This window comes from Pongo abelii, chromosome 2 (assembly GCF_028885655.2).
Source record: "Pongo abelii isolate AG06213 chromosome 2, NHGRI_mPonAbe1-v2.0_pri, whole genome shotgun sequence".
Lineage (NCBI taxonomy): Eukaryota > Metazoa > Chordata > Mammalia > Primates > Hominidae > Pongo > Pongo abelii.
Window position 1 is genome coordinate 12,454,540 of NC_085928.1, and position 19,465 is coordinate 12,474,004.

General features: G+C 38.8%; 1 protein-coding gene across 1 annotated transcript in view; it reads left to right on the top strand.

Moving 5' to 3' along the window:
• OSBPL11 (oxysterol binding protein like 11) overlaps window positions 1-19,465 on the top strand; it is a 67,149-nt gene that overhangs the window by 39,710 nt on the left and 7,974 nt on the right. The window contains exons 9-11 of the mRNA XM_002813196.6: window positions 3,656-4,154; window positions 8,812-8,998; window positions 17,626-17,808. Of these exons, the coding sequence (XP_002813242.4) occupies window positions 3,656-4,154; window positions 8,812-8,998; window positions 17,626-17,808 (869 nt within the window). The remainder of the gene's footprint in view (window positions 1-3,655; window positions 4,155-8,811; window positions 8,999-17,625; window positions 17,809-19,465) is intronic.

A 19,465-nucleotide genomic window follows, 5' to 3' on the forward strand; every position in this document is an offset into this window, starting at 1 on the left:
CAGTTTCACTAGGCTATTTTATCCTCAGGTTTGAAAAGATGATACAATGGCAGCATGAAGCATGTGAATGACAGTTTTCAGTATGTCTGTCTCTTGAGTCACATCACTCTAATCTGGAACAGGATTTCCTTTAGCTTTCTCTTTGGCTAAATCTGTTTACTGTATCCATTTCTTCTTTCTTCATTGCCTCTCATTTTGTTGGAATATATCCTCCATTAATTTCTCAGAAAGATTTGTAAGAAGCAAATGTGAAAATGTGTGTCTGAAATGTCTGTGTTGCCCTCATGTTTCATTGCTGGTTTAAATAGAATTTGTTACTTGTGGCCAGGTGTGGTGGCTCATGCCTGTAATCCGAGCACTTTGGGAGGCCAAAGCAGGCAGATCACTTGAGGCCAGGAGTTCGAGACCAGCCTGGCCAACATGGCAAAATCCCCTCTACTATAAGTACAAAAATTAGCCAGGCATGGTGGCACATGCCTGTAATCCCAGCCACTCAGGAGGCTGAGGCACAGGAATCACTTGAACCTGCGAGGTGGAGGTTGCAGTGAGCTAAGATCACGCCACTGCACTCCAGCCTGGGTGACACAGCGAGACTCCATCTCAAAAAAAAAAATAATGATAAGAGAGATAATATCTCCGTGCTACAGGGTTCTAATGAAAAGACTGAAGTCATTCTGATTCCTGATCTTTTGTTTGTGACTTGTTTTGTATGTTTTTCTCTCCAAAATTGTTTAGAATCTTCTCTTTATCATGTCTTGGTGTTGTAACATTGATGTAGGTTTCTTTTATCCATTGTATCTGGGCACTTGGGCCGTTTCAGTGTGACAACTCATGTTTTTGAGTTCTCTGAAATTTACTTGAATTATTTATTTGATGATTGTATTAAGGTTCCTGGAAGGACAGAAATAATCGGATAGATGTACATATAAAGGGGAGTTTATTAAGGAATATTGACTCACACAGTCACAAGGTAAAGTCCCATAATAGGCCATCTGCAAGCTGAGGAGCAAGGAATCCAGTCCGAGTCCCCAAACCTCAAAAGTAGGGAAGCCAGCAGTGCAGCTTTCAGTCTGTGGTTGAAGGTCCAAGAGTCCAAAAGCGAAGAACTTGGAGTCCGATGTTCAAGGGCAGGAAGCATCCAGCACGGGAGAAACATGTAGGCCAGAAGACTCAAGAAGTCTAGTCCTTCCATGTTCCCCTGCCAGCTTTTATCCTAGCAGCTGATTAGATGGTCCCCACACAGATTGAGGGTAGGTCTGGCTCTCCCAGTCCACTGACTCAAATGTGAATCCCCTTTGGCAACACCCTCACAGACGCACCCAAGAACAGTACTTTGCATCCTTCAATCCAATCAAGTTGACACTCAATATTAACCATCACAATGATTTTTCTTTCTTCTATTTTTTTTTGTTTGTTTGTTTTCTCTGAAATCCTTATTACATGGCCATTGAACTTCCTGGTCTGGTCTTTTATTTTTCTCTCATACTTTTCTTTTTCTCTCTTTGTCTGTCTTCTGTGTTTTATTTCCTCGCCTTTTATCTTTTAACTCTTCTTTTGACTTTTAGTTATTGTTATGTTTTTAAATTTTCTGATTTTTTTAAAAAGCATTCTTGTATGTATATAATATCGTCTTAATTGTCTGAAGATATTATTTTTTATTTTTGTTTTTTCCCCTCCTTTGAGGTTTCTGTTTCCTCCAAATCTATTTCTTTATTTTGTTCTTTATATTCCTAGTTAGAGGTTTTCTCAGAAATCAGTATTTCTTTTCTGCTCACAATTAAGTTTAGGGAAACTAAAATCTGATTTTAAACTTTAACACGTAGGTGGCGCCTATGTTTTTCATTGTCCCATAATCTGGATGGGCCATTTGTTGGGAAACTAAAAATCATTAGGTTTTTTCTCTAGGTTTAGTCAAATTTCCCAGAAGAAAAATTTTTTCATCTCATACTTGGTGAGTCCAAAAGGAGTTAAAAAGGAGAAGAAGGCTGCATGAGAGAGGGTGTTAATAGCTAACGTTTAGTTTATATGGAGTTATTAAATGCCCTTGTTATGTATCACTTGGTATCCACTCTCTTAGAATTCCTTGCTATTCTCCAGTCTAGAGAATAGACCACCTTGTTTATCCAGAGGCTAAACCTCTAGACTTTGAGGTCCAAGAGGGTAGTTACTAACAGTGTGGAGTTGGGGGTTTGAGTTAGGCATCTAATTGCTTTCCATACAGATTTTACTCAGTTATTTTTATTTTATCATTTCTGTGAATCCCCAGATCCAGAGGTACCTAGTGCTATCAGCTCCTGAGCCTTTTTAGGAATCTTTGCATATTGTAACCTACTGCCTAAGTTTCAGCTTTTTAGTTAGGAACTCTCAAAATTTTGTTGTGTTTTGTCTACTTTCCTGGTATCTCTGGGTTTGTCTTTATATGAAGTTAATTTAATTTCAGTGGAATTTTGACAGAAAGTGAAATTAAGATGCATGTGTTCAATTCACCAGCTGAACCTGCAACATCCACTGTCTTTTGTATTATTTGTATCATCTTCAAAACCATCTTTTTAAATGACTATAATAGTCAATTAAATGAAAGTTCCCTACTTCAGTTAGCTAGAACCGTAGTTTAAAATACAGGTTGTTCTAATTATTTTTTCACATCGCTTTTCCTTCATTCAATTATTTATTTCCTAAGGCTAGATTCTTGGAATAATAAGTACTAGGCTAAATGGGTAAGAACATCTTAGGGCTCTTGAAAAATATTGCCAGATTTTGCTTTCTCAGACGTTTAAACCATTTTGCAGTGCCTCTCCCAACTCTGCTTTAAGTAAAATATTTAATCTTTCTTACACTTACCTGGTTTTAAGTATGAAAACTTCTCTTATTGGAAATAGTTCTCTTGTGCTTAAGATTAAATATATGTTGCAGTTTTTGCTTCGGTCTGTGATCTCTTTAGTCTGTTCTCAGGGAATGACATTTATTGACTCTTCTCATGTCTTGGTCATTCATCTACAATTTAATTTTAACATAGGAAAGGAGCAAAGGCATGGCTAACATTTACTTTGAGTTTTAACGCCATTTCCCTGGTGATACTTTTATCCAGTCTAGAAGTTTGAGGATTTTTTTAAAGTTTCTTCTGACCCTCTTGAATTTATGTTTAGTCTTGGGCAGATTTGCGTTTCCTTTTAAGAATGCTTTTGTTGTTGTTGTTGTTGTTGTTGTTGTTGTTGTTAAGATAGTGTCTCACTCTGTTGCTCAGGTACAAGTGCAGTGGCACAGTCATGGCTCATTGTAGCCTCGACCGCCCAGGCTCAAGTGATCCTCCCACCTCAGCCTCCTGAGCAGCTGGGACTACAGGCACAAGGCACCATACCCAGCTAATTTTTGTATCTTTTGTAGAGACACAGTTCCACTATGTTGCCTCGGCTGGTTTCGAACTCCTGCGCTGAAACAATCCTCCCAACTTGGCCTCCCAAAGTGCTGTGATTATAGGCATGAGCCACTGCGCCTGGCCAGGAATGCTTATTTTTTAATGTGACTAAATACTTTTTCTTTGTGACTTTGTTTTTAATACCCGTCTAGAATGAAATGTTTTCAGAGAGAGAGTAGTTGTCTACAGATATGCTACACATGGATTAAATTTCCCCTCTTTCATTGATTGTTGTTTTAGGTGGTGCTTCCTACATTTATCCTAGAGAAGCGTTCCTTGCTGGAAATGTATGCAGACTTTATGTCTCATCCAGACCTATTTATAGCCATCACTAATGGAGCCACAGCTGAGGACAGAATGATTCGCTTTGTTGAGTACTACCTTACCTCATTTCATGAAGGCCGTAAGGGAGCCATTGCTAAAAAACCATACAATCCTATCATTGGAGAAACATTTCACTGTTCCTGGAAGATGCCAAAAAGTGAGGTAGCATCCAGTGTTTTTAGCAGTTCTTCCACCCAGGGAGTCACAAATCATGCTCCTTTATCGGAGGAGTCTTTGAACCAGGTGGAATCAGACTGTTACACAGTCAGATTTGTTGCTGAGCAGGTTTCTCATCATCCTCCAGTCTCAGGATTTTATGCAGAATGTACAGAAAGGAAGATGTGTGTAAATGCGCATGTCTGGACTAAGAGCAAGTTCTTAGGCATGTCAATAGGCGTGACAATGGTTGGAGAAGGTAAGTAGAAAAATTATTTTTTATATATATATATATATATTTTTTTTTTTTTTTTCCAAGCAGGAATGAAAGTTTATTTTAAAAGGCTTTAGAACAGGAAAGAAAGGAAAGTTCGCTTGGAAGAAACCCAAGCAGGCATGTGAAGGTCAAGTGCCTGTTTTATAATTTTTAATATCAAACTACAATCTTAAATTTAGGAACCCTAGATAAATATTAACTCTAAGTTTAAAATATTATGTTACTTTTTCACTCCAATTCCTAGAGTGTTCCAGAATGCTTCTTGGGGGGATGGGAGGAGTATATCTATGAACTAATGTAAATTCTCTTTTTAAATTATTTTTTCTGATTTTAAATATTTCTTTTCGTTTGTGTTCTTTTCTTTTTTTTGAGATGGAGTCTTGCTCTGTCATCCAGGCTGGAGTGCAGTGGCACTATCTCGGCTCACTGCAAACTCAGCCTCCCAGGTTCAAGCAATTCTCCTGCCTCAGACTCACAAGTAGCTGGGATTACGGCGCCTGCCACCGCGCCACCACACCTAGCTAATTTTTGTATTGTTAGTAGAGATGATGGGGGGTTTCACCATGTTGGTTAGGCTAGTCTCAAACTCCTGACCTCTGATGATCCACCCACCTCGGCCTCCCAAAGTGATGGGATTACAGGCATGAGCCACCTGCCTGGCGATTTTAAATATTTCTTATCAAATATTTGGAAAACTAGAAAAGTACAAAGCAGAAAATAAAAGCTTCTGTAATGCCTGCATCCACATATATATATATAATTTAATATTTTATACTTTTTATGTGTGTGTATGTTCATACTTTTAGCCTTATAAAATTAGAATTAATAATATATATAGTTTTGTGTCCTGCTTTTTAAATTAAATATATTCATTTTCTCATGTCATTGATAAAACATATTTTAATGACTGCATAATATTCTATGAAATAGATTTTCCATCCTTTATTTAAACATTTCCCTTTATTTGGACATTGAGGTTGGTCCCAAATTTTTATTATTATAAAAATCACCAAAAAACCTAGGTAAATCTTTTTTTTTTTTTAATTTAATTTTTTTTTCTTTGTAGAAACAAGGTCTTGCTCTGTTGCCCAGGCTGAAGTGCAGTGGCATGGTCATAACTAACTGCAGCCTTGACCTACTTGGCTCAAGCCATCCTCCTGCCTCAGCCTCCCAAGTATCTAGGACTACAGGCACACACCACCATGCTAGGCTAATTTTTTTAATTTTTATTTTTAGAGACAGGGTCTCAATATGTTGCCCAGGCTGGTCATGAACTCCTGGGCTCAAGTGATCCTTTGGCCTCCACCTCCAGGCATTAGCCTGTAATCTCAGCACTTCAGGAGATGGAGGCCAGAGGTGCTATTCATAGAATATTTAGGTGCTATTCATAGAATATTTAAAAATATATACTGATAAAAGTTAATTCTACTTCATCAGAAGATTATGAAAAAATTATTTTGGAAATACAGTGTTTTTTGACCAAGAATATGAAACAAAAACAAAAATCTCCACAGAAATTATTGAAGAGTTAATGAAAATATAATGATAGGAAAAAAACTACCACTTTTATGTTAAAGGAAAACTCTTATGCAAAGAACACTTTGCTCTGAATGTCATCTTACAATGTAAGCATGGCATCATTAAGCCTATCACTCTAATTTTAATTTTGAGATTGTGTTATAGTCATTATGAAGAAAATACCGTCTTTTTCAGTTTTCCCCATTTTTAAGTTCTGTTGTAATATGTCTTACCAATTTCCAAATAATATTTCAAGTTAATTACAACTTTTATAACATTAGAAAGTACTCTCTCTCTCTTTGTGTGTGTGTGTGTGTGTGTGTGTGTGTGTGTGAGAGAGAGAGAGAGACACGGTCTAGCTGTGTCGCCCAGGTTGAAGTGCAGTGAGGCCATCTTGGCTCACTGCAATCTCTGCCTCCCAGGCTCAGGCCATCCTCCCACCCCAGCTTCCACAGTAGCTGGGATTATAGGCGTGCACCACCATGCCCAACTAATTTTTGTATTTTTTGTAGAGATGAGATTTTTGCCATGTTGCCCAAGCTGGTCTCAAACTTGTGAGCTCAAGTAATCCACCCACCTCAGCCTCCCAAAGTTCTGGGATTACAGTTGTGAGCTACTACACCCAGCAGAAATCATTCATATTTTATTAGTTAAAAAAAAAAGTTTGCTACCCTTCTTTATAAGCTCCGTAACATTAGCCTTAAGCACTTCGTAGATCAATTTGCTTATTTTATAAGTGAAAAAAAACTGAAGTCTAGAGGTGATGAGACATGTCTAAGGTCATAAATGTTAAGGAATAGATACATTTAGAACCATATTCTTTGACACTCTCCCAAAGGACAGTTACTCCTATCAGTTCATGTAACAGTAAGAATCTGGAAATGGTAGCCTCTCACACTGCAAGAAAGGAAATACTTCAAGAAGTGAAGAAAAGCCGAGCACAGTGGCTCATACCTGTAATCTCAACACTTTGCTGGGCCGAGGTGGAAGGATAGCTTGAACCCAGGAGTTGGAGACCAGACTGGGCAACATAATGAGACCCTATCTCTACAAAAATTTAAAAAAAAATTAACTGGGCATGTTGGCTTGCTTCTATAATCTCAGGTACTTGGGAGACTGAGGTGGCAGGATCACTTGAGCTCAGGAAATTGAGGCAGCAGTGAGCCATGATCGTGCCACTGTACTCCAGCCTGCATGACAGAGGAGAACCTTGTCTCAAATGTAAAATTTTTTAAAAAGAAATGGAGAAAAGCATTCATATCTTAACCATGCTTTAATTATAAAGGAGGTATGTAAATAATTTTTTATTATGCTGCTACATATTAATGGAATATATTGGAAATTTAATGGTTATCGATATCCTCAACAGAAAGTAAGTAAAAATCAGGAATGGGTCTGGGTGTGGTGACTCACGCCTGTAATCCCAGCACTTTGGGCGGCCGAGGTGGGTGGATTACCTGAGGTCAGGAGTTCAAGACCGGCCTGGCCAACATGGTGAAACCCTGTCTCTACTAAAAACACAAAAAAAGTAGCCAGGCGTGGTGGCAGGCACCTGTAATCCCAACTACCTGGGAGGCTGAGGCAGGAGAATCGCTTGAACCTGGGAGGCAGAGGTTACAGTGAGCTGAGTTCGTGCCATTGCACTCCAACCTGGGCATCAAGAGTGAAACTCCATCTCGAAAAAAAAAGACTTAAAATATATACAAGTATGTTGTCTGTCATCTGACAGCTCTCATTATGTATAAATATAGCCAGAACCATGTTTTTTATGAAATGGCTCAATAAACCTTAATTTATTGTTGCCCTTTGTGAAGACTATTAAGAGCAATACAAAAAAAATAGTTGATGTTGCTTTCTGTAGGCTACTTTAGAATCTCATTTTGTCCATTTGCTTATCCTAAAAATTAACTATATTAAAATATTTATCATACACTTGCCCTTATTTGTGAACATTGAGAACTGAGTGCTTAACGAGCATTTATTAAGAAGGAGATGCCATAAAAGTTTGGACTAGTGGTATATATCCACTTCAATATGTGGTCTGTTGATGACACAGGTAATGAGTTTAGAAGGTTAGTAATGTAGCTCGAGTATCCTTAGTATCCCTTAATTATCTAGTATACAGTGATTATTTATTAATATAGTCCCCTTTTTATAAAACCTTTTAAACCATCTTTAATTAGCATCACTTAATATGGAACAAGCTCCTTTCTCCATTAGAATAATATTTGTTTGAAAACTACCACTATTATCTCTTCTAGCTTCACCATAAATATTTTATAATTTGGCAAACAAAATTATTATGACCATAGTTTTTATAATCAGACAACATTTTTTCTTTCTTAATATACATAGAATAGAATGAAGAACAATTTTTTCCCATTATACTGTCTTAGATGAATGTCTATGACTTTATAACATTGAACATCTCATTATTCCTAAACTGCTAAAAAGTTATTCATACTAATGATAAAATTTTAGCATACCATTGTCTTAAACTCTGACTGAAGGCCTTTTTTAAAAAATTATTTTTAGGGGCCAGGCACAGTGGCTCACGCCTGTAATCCCAGCATTTTGGGAGGCCGAAGCAGGTGGATCACCTCAGGTCAGGAGTTCGAGACCAGCCTGGCCAACATGGTGAAACCCCATCTCCACTAAAAATACAAAAAAAATTAGCTGGGTATGGTGGCGGGCGCCTGTAATTCCAGCTACTTGGGAGGCTGAGGCAGGAGAATCTTTCGACCCAGGAGTCGGAGGTTGCAGTGAGCCAAGATCACGCCACTGCACTCCAGCCTGGGCAACAAGCACAAAACTCCGTCTCAAAAAAAAATTATTTTTAGGAGCATTAGAGGAAACCCTTGAAATGTTTCCACTGTAACGTTTACTGGGCCCATGAACCTCAAATTGACAGAAAGGTCATGTCATAGTGAAAGTAAACCTGATTCACTATTGCCTGGTAATGTTGTCAGATATAGTTATAAATGAAGTCAGTTTCATTGAAAGTTAAATGAAGGTTAGGAAAAATAATGATGCTTATTTACTAGACAGGAAAAAAATGTGGATTTTTTCATTAGCTGTTTCTTTAAAAAGATAGTAACCACCCTCATGTTTTCACATTCAGGTATCCTTAGTCTGTTGGAGCATGGAGAAGAGTACACATTTTCTCTACCTTGTGCATATGCTCGGTCAATTTTGACTGTTCCTTGGGTAGAACTGGGTGGCAAAGTCAGTGTCAACTGTGCAAAAACTGGATATTCAGCCAGCATCACTTTTCATACCAAGCCATTTTATGGTGGCAAACTGCATCGGTAAGAACATTTTAATGATTATCTGGTTCTTATTCTTCCACTTTGATTTTGTATTACAACCCCTTATTCTTTTTCTGCTCTGTTTTACGTGAAGTTGGATTTGTATTAATGTTTATTTCTTGTTTAAAATATTTCATCTTTTAAGGCATTCTGAAAATCATGCTCTATTTTTAAAAGTAGTAACATTAAGATATCTACTCTTAAAATTTTTCCTGATGAAGTAACTAGTGAGCTTTACAGTAGAATTTCTAACAAATGAACATGCGGTCTCTGGCCCAATTCTGCCTTTAAGGGATACAGATTTGGATCTGGACCTCAGTGAAGGCAGCTATAGCTACAAGTTAGGGTGGAAATATATCTAATCATGAAGAATGGTTCAGGAAGCACAATGATTAAAGCCAGTGTATGTGCTTTAGTAGTTGCTTAGGTGGAAGCAACTTGCAGTGATAAATTTCCAGATCCAGCACTTCTTATTGTCAATGATATGTGTTTGTTTTTTTGTCATTTGTTTTTTTGAGACAGAGTCTCACTCTGTCGCCTAGGCTGGAGTGCAGTGGCACAGTCTTGGCTCCTTGCAGCCGCCTCCTGGGTTCAAGCAATTTTTGTGCCTCAGCCTCCCAAGTAGCTGTGATTACAGGCATGTGCCACCACGCCTGGCTACTTTTTATATTTTTAGTTGAGATGGGCTTTCACCATGTTGGCCAGGCTGGTCTCGAACTCCTGGCCTTAAGTGATCTGCCTGCCTCAACCTCCCAAAGTGCTGGGAGCCACCACACCTGGCTAATATTGATGTATTTCTTAGTCACATGTGATTTTTTAGTCGTGGGTGGATCACCTGAGGTTAGGAGTGCGAGACCAGCCTAGCCAACATGGTGAGACTCCGTCTCTACTAAAAATACAAAATTAGCCGAGTATGGTGATGCATGCCTGTAATCCCAGCTATTCAGGAGGCAAGGCTGGAGGATCGCTTGAACCCAGTAGGCAGAGGTTGCAGTGAGCTGAGGCTGCACCACTGCTTTCCAGCCGGAGTGACAAGAGTGAAACTCCGTCTCACAAAAAAAAAAAAAAAAAAAAAAAAAAAAAAAAATTGGCCAAGTGTGGTGGAAGGTGCCTGTAATGCCACAGGAGGCTGAGGCAGGAGAACTGCTTGAGCCTGGGAGGCAGAGGTTGCAATGAGCCGTGATTGTGCCTCTGTACTCCAGCGTGGGTGACAGAACAGGACTCTGTCTCAAAAAAACAAACAAACAAAAAAAAACGAAATAGACTTTCCTATTCTTTTTTTTTTTTTTTTTTTAAGAGACAGGATCTCCTTCTGTTGCCCAGGCTGGTTTTGTACTCCTGAGCTCAAGCAATCCTTGGCTTCCCAAAGTGCCAAGATTACAGGCATGAGCCACCATGCTCAGCCAACTTTCTTATTCTTGACACCTTTTCTTCTTTGTGCTTACAAATTATTGTAACTAAGGTGTTCTTCATGTCTTTATTTAATGCCCATGCCTCCTTCCTCAGACATAGCCTAGTTTTTTTAACTGCTGTCTGCAGTTGGGACAGACACATTATCTGCTGTCTGCATTTGGTATAAATATATCCTACCTGTCTTCCCTTACTCCCTCATTTTCCACATCTATCTCTGATGCAGCCAAGTGAGCCTACTTAACTATTCCCCATTCTCATGTCCACCTTCTGTTCCCATTTTCCACACTCACTTTAGGATGCCTATATATATAGTGTGTGGTGTAATATCATAAAGATTTTAGGATATGTAGATGTGTGTGTATATATATATATATATATATACACACACACACATACATGCATATATATACATATATCTATATACTTTACTGCATACTAGAGATACAGAGAAATAAAAATAAAGACTATCTGCCTACAAGAAGCTTTCAGTCTGAGATTGTAATCCAGGATACTATTTTTGGAAAGCATTTGTAAGGCTTTTAGGAAAAACTCATATATAATAGTTAAAGATAAAGTCTGTCATAATACCATAAAGATGGGTAAGGACAGTGGTACTGTGAAGCTAGGATTAGATGATTACTATAGCTAAAAAATCAATTTTTAGTTCTGATTCGTCTGTTAAAGCAAATAAAGAAACATGATGCTCAACATACTTCCCAAAGTCTGATAAAGGAAGCATATCACTTTTTCGAGATAGACAAACTATTTTCCTGGCACTAAATTCTAAAGGGATTTGTTGCATGTGTCCTTACATAGCGATATCGAGTAACATAATAGACAGTGTCTTCTTCAGTAGCTCTCCATAAAATGTAATTATGCTTCATGTGAATTTTTTATATATACCATCAATGAAACCCAAAGCTAACTTTCAGTCAATAAAATATTTTCTATTTGAAGCTAAGTTAACATAACCAGTGGTTTTCTGGTATCTCAGGGAGCTCTTAGAGACAGGATCTAGAAAATCTAAAAGGCTGACTTGTCAAGTTTTTAAAAAGTGAGAAAGCATATGTTTTATTATTTATCAATTATTCTCACTTTAGAGATGAATGGGACAACAATGTAAGATTTAGCTCTTTGCTAACTCTTCAGGGCAGCATATTCTGTATTCTATGTCATTTATTGATACAAGATGTACATAGTTGAGATATTGTAGATTTGGTCAAGAAACCTTTTTTTTCTTTGAAAATAAAATTTTAATTGCATTCTCACCCGCATATAGGGCCATCTCATCTCCATAAGCCTGAGTTGTGGAGAGAGGCAAAGTTTTTATCAAGGAGAAAATTCTGATCTGCTCAAATCCTAGGCAAGTGCTTTGTTGAAATCTTAGATTTCTGTGTTAGAAATATTTTTTAACTTTAAGACAGCCTTTCAATTGCCTCAGTCATAAAGAATCCAGAATTTGACTTGGATTTGGAGAACTTGCCTGATGGTTAAGATATTAGCACCTAGATAGCAACCACAAGAAGCCAGTACCTTAACCTGTTAAAGGGAATTATTTAATATCTTATTTTTGAATATTCAACTTTGGTTTTGGCAATGTTTATATAACTGTTTTTTATAGGATATAATTAACCATTTGGTAAATTGCTTCTTAAAACCATTCTTGGCCAGGTGCGGTAGCTCACGCCTGTAATCCCAACACTTTGGGAAGCTGAGGCAGGAGGATCACTTGAGGTCAAGAGTTTAAGACTAGCCTGGTCAACATGGTGAAACCCTGTCTTTACTGAAAATACAAAAAATAGCTGGGCGTGGTGGTGCATGCCTGTAATCCCAGCTACTTGGGAGGCTGAGGCAGGAGAATTGATTGAGCCCGGGAGGCAGAGGTTGCAGTGAGCCAAGATCGCGCCATTGCAAGAGTGAAGCTCCGTCTCAAAAAAAAAAAAAAAATCTTGGTTCATAAGGATGCTCATCAAAAGCAACGGTTAGATGATTAGTACAATTTATTTGAAGTGTTTTCATCATCTCAGTCAATGATAGTCCCAGATAAATTAATAACTCAGTTATTGTCAGACAAGAGAGATAACAAAGTGGTTATTTTTTTTTTTTTTTTTAATTTTTATTTTTGAGATGGAGTCACACTCTGTCACCCAGGCTGGAGTGCAGTGGCGCGATCTCAGCTCACTGCAACCTCCGCCTCCCAGGTTCAAGCTATTCTTCTGCCCCAGCCTCCCAAGTAGCTGGCATTACAGGCACATGCCGTGATGCCCGGCTATTTTTGTATTTTTAGGAGAGACGAGGTTTCGCCATGTTGGCCAGGCTGGTCTTGAACTCCTGACCTCAAGTGATCTGCCCACCTTGGCCTCTCAAAGTGCTGGGATTACAGGTATGAGCCACTGTGCCAACCCAAAATGGTTGCTTTGAGACAAAGCTTAGCAGGGGACGAGGATATATCAAATTGACATATTCCAATAAAACTAGAGCTTTTGATCACAGCTTTAACTTCTTGTCTACTATTGATGGTCACATTTAAAAATTTACTGAAAACAAGTAAATAAGTGTTTTTATAAATATTATCTAAAATATCTTACTAGGCTGGGCGCGGTGGCTCATGCCTGTAATGTCAGTACTTTGGGAGGCCAAGTCGGGTGGATCAGCTGAGGTCAGGAGTTCAAGACCAGCCTGGGCAACATGGTGAAACTGTGTCTTTACTAAAAATACAAACATTAGCTGGGCATGGTGGCACGCACCTGTAATCCCACGTACTTCAGAGGCCAAGACACGAGAATTGCTTGAACCTGGGAGGTGGAGGTTGCAGTGAGCCAATATTGCGCCACTGCACTCCAGCCTGGGCAACAGAGTGAGACTCTGTCTCAAAAAAAAAAAAAAAAAATCTTACTAGCCCCATGAGGGAAAGGTATTGGTTTTATAGATAAGAAAATTGAGACTCTTTAAGACCCTCAACAGAACTGGTCTATCTGATTCAATAACCATTTCCTTTCTACTCTTAACCAGACAGCTTTTGAAGAATTATCAAGTATTTCAGAATTTCCCTAAGATTAAGAATCACTTTCGGCTGGGCGCGGTGGCTCACGCCTGTAATCTCAGCACTTTGGGAGGCCGAGACGGGTAGATCACGAGGTCAGGAGATCGAGACCATCCTGGCTAACACAGTGAAACCCCATCTCTACTAAAAATACAAAAAAAAATTAACTGGGCATGGTAGCAGGCACCTGTAGTCCCAGCTACTCGGGAAGCTGAGGCAGGAGAATGGCGTGAACCCGGGAGGCGGAGCTTGCAGTGAGCTGAGATCGTGCCACTGCACTCCAGCCTGGGCGACAAAGCGATGCTACGTCTCAAAAAAGAAAAAAATACAAAATTACCAGGACATGGTGGCACATGCCTATAATCTCAGCTACTCAGGAGGCTGAGGCAGGAGAATCACTTGAACCTGGGAGGCAGAGGTTGCGGTGAGCCGAGATCGTGCCTAGCTGAAATCGCACCATTGCACTCCACAAGAACGGAACTGCATCTCAAAAAAAAAAAAGAAAGAAAGAAAAAGAATCGCTTTCCATAACCTAACTTCTTTTGCTTTGTGTTAATCATTGGTGTAACTTTTTAAATATACCTTTCTTATGGTAGTTTGGTACAAGCTTTTACTTTTAAATTCCTAAGCTCTGCCTTTGTATCTTCTGTTTATGCAGGAAGTCTGTTTCTGTTTCATGCTGCTGCATGTAAGCAGAATGACAGATTTGAATCGGAGCAGAATTTTATTTCTTCGGGTTATTTTCTCAATTTCTCTTTGTCCTGTAAAATATTTCTCTGAAGTACTTAACTTTTATTTGTATATCATAGCTACAAAATAATGGTAATGTCAGACCTCAGGTCAAGTTGTTTTAAGGAAATTTGTACCTAGAAGTATTGGGAAGAACCGGACTTTGGAGTCCTTTAAACATGTATTCAAATCCTGACTCTATTATTTACTAACTATAAGATTTGGGGGCCGGGTACGGTGGCTCACACCTCTAATCCCAGCACTTTGGGAAGCTGAGGTGGGAGGATCGCTTGAACCCAGGAGTTTAATACCATCCTGGGCAACATAGTGAGACCCACTCTCTACAAGAATAAAAATTAAAAAGTTAGCTGAGCATGATAGCACATGCCTGTAGTTCCAGCTACTCAGGAGGTTGAGGCGGGTGGATGGCTTGATCCTAAGTGGTCCAGGCTGCATTAAGCTATGATTTCACCACTGAAGTCCAGCCTGGGTGACGGAGCAGGACTCTGTCTCCAAAAAAAAAATACAGAAAGAGATTTGGGGCACCTTACCTAAATTTTTGAGCCTTAGTTTCTTCATCTACAGAAATGGTATACTCACAAGGCTTGACAAATAATTTATGTAAAATGCCCAGCATATTTTAAATGTTCAAAAAATGTTAACTCCCCCTCCTTGCACACATTGGCACCCTTTTGTGTATGTATGCTTTTGCTCACTCTTATTCTATGTAGTGATAATATAATTGAGGTTTTGTTTCCTCATTCATTAATTCAGGCAACAGTTATTAAGCACTTACTGTTTATCAGGCATTCTGCTAAGTGCTATCTGGGGCTATAGAGATGAAACCCATTCCATGCCTGTTAAAGAGCTTACAGTCTTGGGGAGGGGCAAGGATGGCAAACCAATAATAACATTACTGTGTGATCAGTTCCCTAAAGACATACAATGGAAGTAAAGAGCTCAGGCCATTAGTGACACCTGTTTTTGTAAATTAAGTTTTATTGGAACACAGCCATGCCCATTCATGTACTTGTTTCTGTCTGCTTTCATGCTACAGTGACAAAGTTAAGTAGTTTCAATAGAGACGGTCTGGCCTGAGAATCCTGAGATAGTTACTTTCTGGCCCTTTACGGAAGAAGTGTGATGATTGCCTTAGACTGTTGTGAAGAATTGTTATAAGCAAAGTGATGAGGCCTTCTTCCTCCTCGTGCTCCTTTGCAAGTTCCTCATGGCCTACCTGTAGTATATGTGATTCCTGTCCCCTGCCCCACTTCTCTTCGTGCTGTTTTTGCTGTGTAGCTGCTCTAAACAATATGGACCCTGTAATACCCAGCAGTCATGAACAGGGCCCTAAGATTGTCCATTGGAAAGCCTTATGGGAGATAACAGTAACTTGAGAGATGTGCTATGGTAGTAAAAGACAGATCAAGTGAGGAGCTGATTATCTTAGAATATAATTCTGGGTGTATGTGGATGGGAAACAGACTAAATAAATGTTCAGTGTCACTTCCTCATATCCTGTTTGATAGAGGTAAATTTTCAAGGAAGGGAACGATGTTGGCAAGTGGGATCAGAGAGGAAGCATGCAGTGACATCAGAAGAAACAGTCACACTGGCAAGAAACCAGGGCAGTTATTTAAGTGCGTATGCTTTGAGGCATAACCCAGAGTTCCCATTCCTGCTGTAATCAAGTTGACTGATAGTCGTAGTGTTCTTTGTGTCCAGTGAGCTACAACTATACAACTACTTTTTTTTTTTTTTTTTTTTTTTGAGACAGAGCCATCCTCTGTCACCCAGGCTGGAGTGCAATGGTGCAATCTTGGCTTACTGCAACCTCTGCCTCCTGGGTTCAAGCAATTCTCATGCCTCAGCCTCCTGAGTAGCTGAGACTACAGGCCTGTGCCACTACGCCCAGCTAATTTTTTGTATTTTTAGTAGATAAAATTACTCTTAACTCTTGATTGTGAATGTTTGATTTGCTCTTAGATTCCAGAGATCTGGTTTATAAATAGTTTACTTATTGGGCTCCTTACACCTCTGCCTTGAACTGAGTTCACAGACCGCTTGCTGCAAAACTGAAACTGGACTCCCTGAATTCTACTTTGTCCTTCTTGTTCCCTTAGCTTATGCCGGACAAATGCTACTTGGGATTCCTGAACTGTCACTTGAACCTCTAGGCTTTGACCTTTTGAATTTCCTTTTGAATCTAGATAAGCCATATTCTCTTGTACACTGATTAGACCCTAACCTTTGCCTATCATTCGCTAAGTTCTGAACCTCTATCTAATCTGACCCTGTTGTTATCTGTGTCCTAGAGTGAACATAAAATACCTCACTAAAAATAATTACAGTCCAGGCGCAGTGGCTCACGCCTGTAATCCCAGCACTTTGGGAGGCCGAGGCATGCGGATCACCTGAGGTTGGAGTTCAAGACCAGCCTGGCCAACATGGCAAAACCCCGTCTCTACTAAAAATACAAAAATTAGCTGGGCATGATGATGCATACCTGTAATCCCAGCTACTCCAGCTCCTTGGGAGGCTGAAGCAGGAGAATCACTTTAACCCAGGAGGCAGAGGTTGCAGTGAGCCAAGATCACACCACTGCACTCCAGCCTAGGCAACAGAGCGAGACTCTGTCTCAAAAATAATAACAATAATAATAACAACTACACCTGTTCCAATTCCTAGCCTGTTCCTATTGATGTATTTGTGCTGCATCAATACAGCTATCTGCTGATAAACAGCCATATATATAGCTATTGTATATATATATGGCTGTGGTGACTCTTCATTAAACTTCAATAGCAGTAGTGTTTAAGTTCTCTCTGAGTTCTATGGTGATAATTATAGTTTTTGGAGACCAGTACTACTCTTTTAATTTTTCTCTTGGCAAGAGAATTTTAAACATTTTAATGTATTATTTTGTGTTTTTCTACCTCTTATTGGTTTGTGTGGTTTCTAAATTTAAAATTAGGCTTATGTAGTTTAATACAGGATTGATGTATCCAGAACTTCAAATGTAGGGATGCCAAATATTTCAATAAGTAGAATTAACTAGTAAAAAAAAGTTAAATAGATTGTAATGTTGTAACACTTTTAGACTAATAAAATATTGATTTTTTCATATTTCTATTTAGTTTTAATATTATAGTTTTGTTTATAGCAAGCATTTTAAAGATAACATTTTGACATTAATGATAATGAAGTCTCTGATTTGACTCCTGGCATTTTTTCTAAAGATTAAAATTGATATTACTTGAACAAATTATGAAGGAAGCTGCCTTAGGACATACAAAGAATCTAACTTTGGCACTGACATATTGAAGTGAGGTGTATAACTAATTTCAACAGGATTCACAGGCTGTGTTCTTGGGTTTCAGATCTAAGAAACAAACATGATATCACTTATTAGAGCATATCTTTCTTTTCTGTCTGCTTCTAGGGTTACAGCTGAAGTAAAGCACAACATCACCAACACTGTGGTATGCAGAGTGCAAGGGGAATGGAATAGTGTTCTTGAGTTCACATATAGCAATGGAGAGACAAAGTATGTGGACTTGACTAAATTGGCAGTGACGAAGAAAAGAGTGAGACCTCTGGAGAAGCAGGATCCATTTGAATCCAGGTATGTCATCCTTGCATCTATCCAGGAAAGAGTCAGATGCTCTGAATCTTAATCTAAGCCTTTTCACTAACTGGTGACCTTGGCCAAGTCACTTCACAGGTTGTATCAGCTTTGTAAATTGAAAGCATTAGTCTGATCTGATGTTAAACCCCTTGCCAGCTGTGAGATTCTTTGATATACAGTCACATTTTAGTAAAAACCAAACATTGTAAATGGAGCAAAAATATTAAAAACATTTACTGTCAAAGAATTACTGTATCATAAAAACTTTATCATAAAAAATTTTGTTATATTATTAACAAAAAGGCAGGCACCCCAATACAAAAACTGGGCAAAGGATGTGAAGAGGTGGTGCATAAATATCGGAACATCTTAAATGGTCAACCAAGGAAATGAAAAATTGTTTAGGGTAATTAGAATTCAGAGGTACAAATTAATAAGACAAATTAGTTTTTAAAATAATAGTTCTTTGGGGAAAAGGTGTGAGCATTTTCATGCTGCTGATTAGATGTTAAACCAGTGCAATCTTTGTAGAGGTTATTTTGGCAGTATGTGTCATAGACCTTGAAAAATAAAGTGGATCTATATGTGTTAATAAGGTACAGCTTCCAAAATGTGTTGACAGTGGTTGCTTCTGGAAGAGAGTACTGGGATCTGGAATAGGAAAGAGACTTAATTTTTACAAGATTCCTATTTGCACTGTTTAAATTTTATGTCATGAGGGACATAAAATATCCCTCTATCAATTAAAAATAGAAAAAAAAAATATACAGGGAACCACTAAACATCTTACATTAAGATCACATAAATAGAACCAAACAATTTCTAACTAGGTGTGAAAAGGGATTAAATGTCCACAATCAAACATTCAGAGTGGGTCAAAAAATACAGCAATAATGAATTTTTAAAGAATTCTTACAGGGATTTATCCTAACAGACCCCTGTTGGGTCCTTGAGACCTTTTCAGGGCATCTGCAAGTTCACAGTTTTTTTATAACAATACTAAGATATTATTTACCATTTTTCACTCTGTGGGCTCTTATGATGGTGCAAAAGGAATGCTGTGGGTAGCACTGGTGGGCCTTAGGACTAATCTAGGCAGTGGCACCAAATGTCACAAGCAGTCATTATATTCTTCACTGCCATGTACTCGCATGCCCCTTTCTCTTAAGATGTCCTTGAAAAAGCAATACAAATTATTAGTTTTTTTAAAATCTGGATTACTGAGTACATGTCTTTTTTTTTTTTTTTTTTTTGAGACAGGGTCTCGCTGTGTCACCCAGGCTCACTCTGCCACCCAGGAGTGTGGTTGGGCGATCTCGGCTCCCTGCAACCTCCACCTCCTGGTTCAAGTGATCCTCCTTCCTCAGCCTCCTGAGTAGCTGGGACTGCAGGCATCGACCACCACGCCTGACTAATTTTTTGTATTTGTAGTAGAGATGGAGTTTCACCATGTTGGCCAGGCTGGTCATGAACTTCTGACCTCAAGTGATCCTGCCACCTCAGCCTCCCAAAGTGCTGGGATTACAGGTGTGAGCCACCGTGCCTGGCAGAGTACATGTCTTATTAGTATTCTGTATGACAAATTGGGAATATGAATAAGTATTTGTGCTGGCTACCGAAGAAATATAGTAGTTATCTGGAAGAAGAGCACTTG